At 42.1% G+C, this 5,659-nt stretch overlaps 1 protein-coding gene across 1 annotated transcript; it reads left to right on the top strand.

The window, feature by feature from the left end:
* The first annotated feature begins 361 nt into the window (after positions 1-361).
* LOC115804716 (galectin-4-like) lies at positions 362-4,640 on the top strand. Its single transcript, XM_030765222.1, has 11 exons — positions 362-406; positions 537-625; positions 868-1,072; positions 1,209-1,322; positions 2,330-2,418; positions 2,686-2,905; positions 3,036-3,149; positions 3,647-3,682; positions 3,927-4,015; positions 4,149-4,314; positions 4,494-4,640. The coding sequence occupies exons 1-11, from the start codon at positions 362-364 to the stop codon at positions 4,638-4,640; spliced, it is 1,314 nt and encodes a 437-aa protein (XP_030621082.1).
* The last annotated feature ends 1,019 nt before the right edge of the window (positions 4,641-5,659 follow it).

Here is a 5,659-nt window from a genome sequence, read left to right on the forward strand (position 1 = left end):
ATCCAGGGAATGGTGTAGGCTGATGGCACTCATTCATCTGGCTTTTTTTTTTTTTACACAACTTAGTGCTTCAGAGCTTAAAGGTGCCTACACAGCACAGTATCAGAGAACCCATGACACAAATGTCTGGCAGTTTTTACATTCCCTTTCCAAAAAAGGGAAGGGGGTTTGTAATTTTGGGCCTGACATGAGACCGGTAAAACCACTTAGACCTGTCCTAACCTGTTGATTAGGAGGCACTGGGTCCTCTGTCCCTCCCATTAGAGACTAGCATAAAACACCGCTTCCAGCCATGGTCATCTGTTGTCCCCTTTAACCCTGCAGAGGTCTGTCCCTTTGTGCTGCGGAGAAACCAACCATCATGTCATTCAGTGGTTCACCAGGATACCAGCCCATATACAACCCAGTGAGTACCCAGCTCTCTCTCTCTCTCTCACTCTCTCTCTCTCTCTCTCTCTCTCTCAGTTCTCCATTGTATTGCATTGCTGTTTGAAAGCTCGCTTTTCATGTCTAATCCATATGTTTGAAATGTCCAGAGTGTACCATACATGAGTCCAATCCTTGGCTGTCTAAAAGAGGGAATGTTTGTTTACATCCATGGTGTGGTTCCCAAGGACTCAGAACGGTAATTTGTACAGTCTAAACCAAAGAGTCCAGTTTTTTATCAAGGGATGGTGGTTAGTTCTGTGAGAATTATTTTAAAGTTTCTATGTTTCTATATCAACTCTACGCCCATTGCATATATTTTGAGGTTTTCAAATATTTTCTGTTTTCATTTCCATAATCAGTCCTGGCTTCTTCCAAACTGTCCATCTCGTTGCGTGCTACAGTCCTCTCAGATTTCCTTCTTCCTTTGGCCCTCTACAGGTTTCATGTCAATCTAAAATTTGGGGAGTCAGCTGACAGTGACATTGCTTTTCACTTCAACCCTCGCTTCCGTGGCATAGACAGAGTGGTTCTCAACAGTTTCCGGAATGGTGGGTGGGAGCATGAAGAGGTCATCCATAGCATGCCCTTTGTCCAAGGGAAGGCCTTTGAGATGGTCATTGGCACTAACTCGGAGGGGTTTCAGGTACAAGTTTATACTGATGGCCTGACCCAATGACACACCAAACTTCCTCTGAACTGTGTGAATAATAATGAAAATAATAATAATAATAATAATAAAGAAGTACTGGGCCTGTAAGAAAACTGTTTGGTCTCGATAGGTTAATGTGAACTGGGAGAAATTTCATAGTTTTCCACATCGCCTTCCACTGGACGGAGTGTCTGTACTTGAGATCGTAGGAGATGTCTCTGTTCACTGTGTCAGCATTATTGGGGTGAGAGACAGGCATCAGAATAACAATTATAATATTAATTATATTATAGCCATATTATCCTTACGGTAACAGCTTTTGTCAAAGGGTCTTAGCAGAGCTCTCTAACTTTTGGACAGGGTGAAGGCGTGGCCCAGCCAGCACAGGAGCTATCAGTAAGTATAACTTAGTGTCTTTTAAAAAGCCAATTCACAGCACGCCATTGTGCATGCTCTCTCACCTGTGAATACGGGCTAAACCTCTTCCACATCACATTTACTTTCTAAGGAGCCCTGCTTTTACACGTTAAAAATTGCTGTACACTTCTACGACTTTTTTACTGGGTGGTTTTTTGGGGGTTTTTTGGTCATTAAGTTTTAGACTTTTTGATTTTACTTCAGTCCATTCTGTAACTGTTGCAGTCTAGTGTACTGTTTGTGAAATAAAATATGCAAAATATTTTTGCCTGTACAAGATTAATTTGACATGTGTGGTGTAATGCAACAGGACCAGTGAGTTGCTAATTTATGTGCAGTCCAGGAATAGTGGCTTGTATTGGTGACTGTCATTAACAGTTTGAATATGCGGTAACAGCCTACAGTATTATACAGAGAGTGACTATGAGAATGAGTGGTGTCTTGATGAATAACATAGAGGCTGAAGGAACCTGCATCTGACTTGTTCAGTTTGTGTACAAGCAACACTTCAGTTAGCGGGCACTGATTTCTCTCTGCACATGAATGACTGTTCTTAGCTCACATAGTTCTTTGTTCTCCCCGTATAGAGGCCTGCTGAAAATCCAGTGAACAGCCCTGTAAGTTTAACAAAGGTTATGATGTATAAAAATCATGCTTTTGGATGAATGAATGCAAATAGCTTCATGCGACTGCATGACAGGGATAGCAGTTTGCCCTCTGGTCTGACTGGATCTGGAGGGTTTGTTGCACTTGATTAGAGAGAGGAATTTTTTTTCAACTCTTTGAGTTTGTGTTTTGTGTGTGTGTGTGTGTGTGTGTGTGTGTGTTCTGTAGAGCGTCCCCTATGTTGGGCAAATATGTGGCGGCCTTAAAGAGGGAATGACTGTCTTTATTCAGGGTACCATTCCTGAAGAGGCAAATCGGTGAGCTTACATTTTACAGAATAATCATGATCTCAGATTTCACTGTATTACTTATGCAGTACACTGACTAAGTCACTGCGTTGCATGCTATAGTATACTGACGCACTCACTAAAATTAAAATGTAAACAACTTCAGCAATCTCAGACAATGGTGATCATGACACTGAGGGTTTTAGTCATGGAAGCTTTCCTTCTGTGTTCAGTGGGTTAATGACAGTAACTGCTCTCAGTGTTCAGTGGGTTAATGACAGTAACTGCTCTCTGCAGTTTCTATCTGAACCTGGAATGTGGGAGCTCTAAGGGTTGCGACATTGCTCTACACCTCAGCCGCCGCTTCGAAGGCTGGGACAAGGTTGTCCTCAACAGCCAGCAGAACGGAGCATGGGAAGACGAGGAGAAAATCCGTGATGCACTTTTTAGCCAGTCTGCCCTTGAAAAGGGGCAACCTTTTGGTCTTGTCATAATTGTTAATTCTGAAGGCTATCAGGTGTGTGGTGTCTGTTTTTGTTCATGTCTGGCTATTTGAAATTCCGTTCATATGTTGGTTAGAATCAGTGTTTTCTCTTTTTTTGGTCTTTTCTTGATGTACATAACATTATGCTCTTTCCTACTTCTAGATTAACGTAAATGATGAGGAGTTAGGCAGGTTCCCACACCGTGTAGCCCTGGAGAGAGTGTCTGTCCTGGAGATTGGAGGTGATGTCTCCATCCAGGCCATAACTTACACTGGGGTAAGAGGGCAGTTAGACAGGGGTAATAAGGAGGCAGTTAGACTGGGGGGGGGTAAGAAAGGGCACTTAACTTGGGGGTAAAGGGCAGTTGCACTGGGATAAAATAGCAACCTTTCCTTGAAACTTGTGCACAGAGATGACCACATGCACCAGGGTTGGGAGTGAGTCCCTCGTGTGCTTCGTGATACTCCTGTTGTCTGTATCCCGAGTTTATGTGCTCGTCCACACTTTGGACGTGTAAGGACGAGACGACTTTATTTACATATGAAATGACATGACGGATTGATTGACAGTCTTCATTATATGCACTGAAAAATGGATATCACCTGCAGAAACATTTGAATATCGTTTGCGTTGTATGGAAATCTAATTTCTCTGAATGCTAGAATGTTAAAGCTGTAAAACATTTTGTGTTTGCCAAACTATGAATCTGGTTGATTTGTTTATTTATTTATTAATCATCAAAATATGATTCTCTTACTGCACATCATCCACAGGGGGCATATTCAGAGGATAAACTGCAGGAAGTGAAGGTGAGAACACCATATTAAAACAACAAGTGGTACATTAATTTAATGATTTTAGATTTTTCCACTTTTAGATCATTCAAAATTCTGCCCATATCATCAGTGTTCTTTGCTCTTTCAGGTGGAGAAAAACAGGCCAATTTTTAATCCAGTGAGTACAGAACTTCATCTGATCACTTCAGATAAACTGCAGCCCTAAAGAATCACACACTGAAACTGGAATGTGAACATTTCTTTGCTGTCTCTTTAGGACATGCCAGTTTTGTGTGGTATGCTAAGAGACATGAGAGTTGACAGGACTGTGATCATTCGTGGCTGGGTGCCATCTGGCACTGAGAGGTCTGTGTTCTGTTCATTTTCACTGTATTAGTAGTTCTGTAAACCCATTGACGAACTGTGTCTTCTCTGGCGTGCAGATCGTTCCTGCTTAATTATCAACCATATGTTCTCATTATGACAACATGTGTGACAGGTTTACTGTGAACTTCTTGACAAATGACAACGAGGACATTGCCTTCCACCTGAACCCGAGGATGAGGGAGGGTGTGGTGGTGAGGAACAGTCTGATTGGAGGGACGTGGGGACAGGAGGAGCGAGAGCTCGGATACATGCCCTTCCAGGAGGGCCAGTACTTTGATGTGAGTGAACATGCCTGTTTTTTCCTGCAGGTAGTCTGATTAGCATTCCAGCCTTGTGTTGGTCATATCAATGACTCTGGAATATGTCTGCTATGAAATGTGTCAATACATGGCCATACTACTATCAAATGATTATTAGTTTGGTAGTGAGTTATTTTCTCTCCCTCCCTCTCTCTCAGATGGCAATATGCTGGGACACCAAAGGCTTCTCAGTGTATGTGAATGGGCAGCATGCATTTGACTATGCCCACCGCTTCCACACCCTCAGACAGATTGACACTCTGGAAATCAAAGAGGGTGTGGATGTGTCCTATGTTGTCTTCTGATTATCGACTACATGGTAACGCTCCAGTCCCACACACTATGGATGTCAATACTTTCCCATAATATATGCTACGTTTGCCTCGATCAGAAGCATATTAACAAGGGACTGTCTCAGAACTGTTGTGTGTTACTTTTGTATGGTGTGCAGTTCAACTGGATTAATCATGCATATATCCTCTTTGATGCATTTGTTTGTTTCAAATTCATAGACTACCAGAGCAACGTCTTATGAACTAGAGTCTTTCTCCTCTGTTTTCCATTATCTCCAGACTGTAAGGATGACATGCTGACTTTGATGTCAGAACTATGAACTCTTTTCTTACACAATAGTTAATTATCTAACAACCACATTTTTTTTTCTGTTCAGTAGTTAGAAAACCGGTGCAAAACCAGTCTACCTTCTTTGATTGTATCTCATGTGCATTGCCCTTCAAGTGTTTCCACCCTCCTCTCGCCACAGCCCTGCAGTAGAGCACTGGGCTTCTCCTGTTCTTCCAGCACTTGTCACAGCTGAAATCTTGGTACATGGTGCATGTGATTGGTGAATTCAGTTTCAGTGTTAGTGGGTCCATTCGTAAATACTCCTCAACTCCACACATTTTTTAGCTCTTCTCCTCTACTTGCACTCCTGAGGCAACCGGCTTATGACGACAAGGGTGCTCCAGTGCTGTGCAAACCAACCAGTGCATTGATATTTAGAGAGAATTTAGTTGCTGTCAGTTTCATTTGATATAGTGCTGGAGAGAGATGAGCTGGTAATATTTCACTGTTTCACTGAGTAATATGTGGATATTTCATAATAAACTGCATAAACAGTCACTCTTATGGTCGTATTCTAGCCTTTTCTAAGAGAAACTCTGTAGGCAGTATAGGAACAACAGATGGACGTTTTGGAGGGTAAAGCTGATCTGGCTTTTGGGATAAGGACTACTGATGATGAAGTAAGCCTGAAGTATGCTTATTTAAACCAGAAGCTGGTTAACTTTAGTTCCAGCATGTAAAAAAAAAGGTTAAAATCTCC

The sequence above is a fragment of the Chanos chanos genome, chromosome 2 (genome assembly GCF_902362185.1).
Source record: "Chanos chanos chromosome 2, fChaCha1.1, whole genome shotgun sequence".
NCBI classification, from domain to species: Eukaryota; Metazoa; Chordata; class Actinopteri; order Gonorynchiformes; family Chanidae; genus Chanos; species Chanos chanos.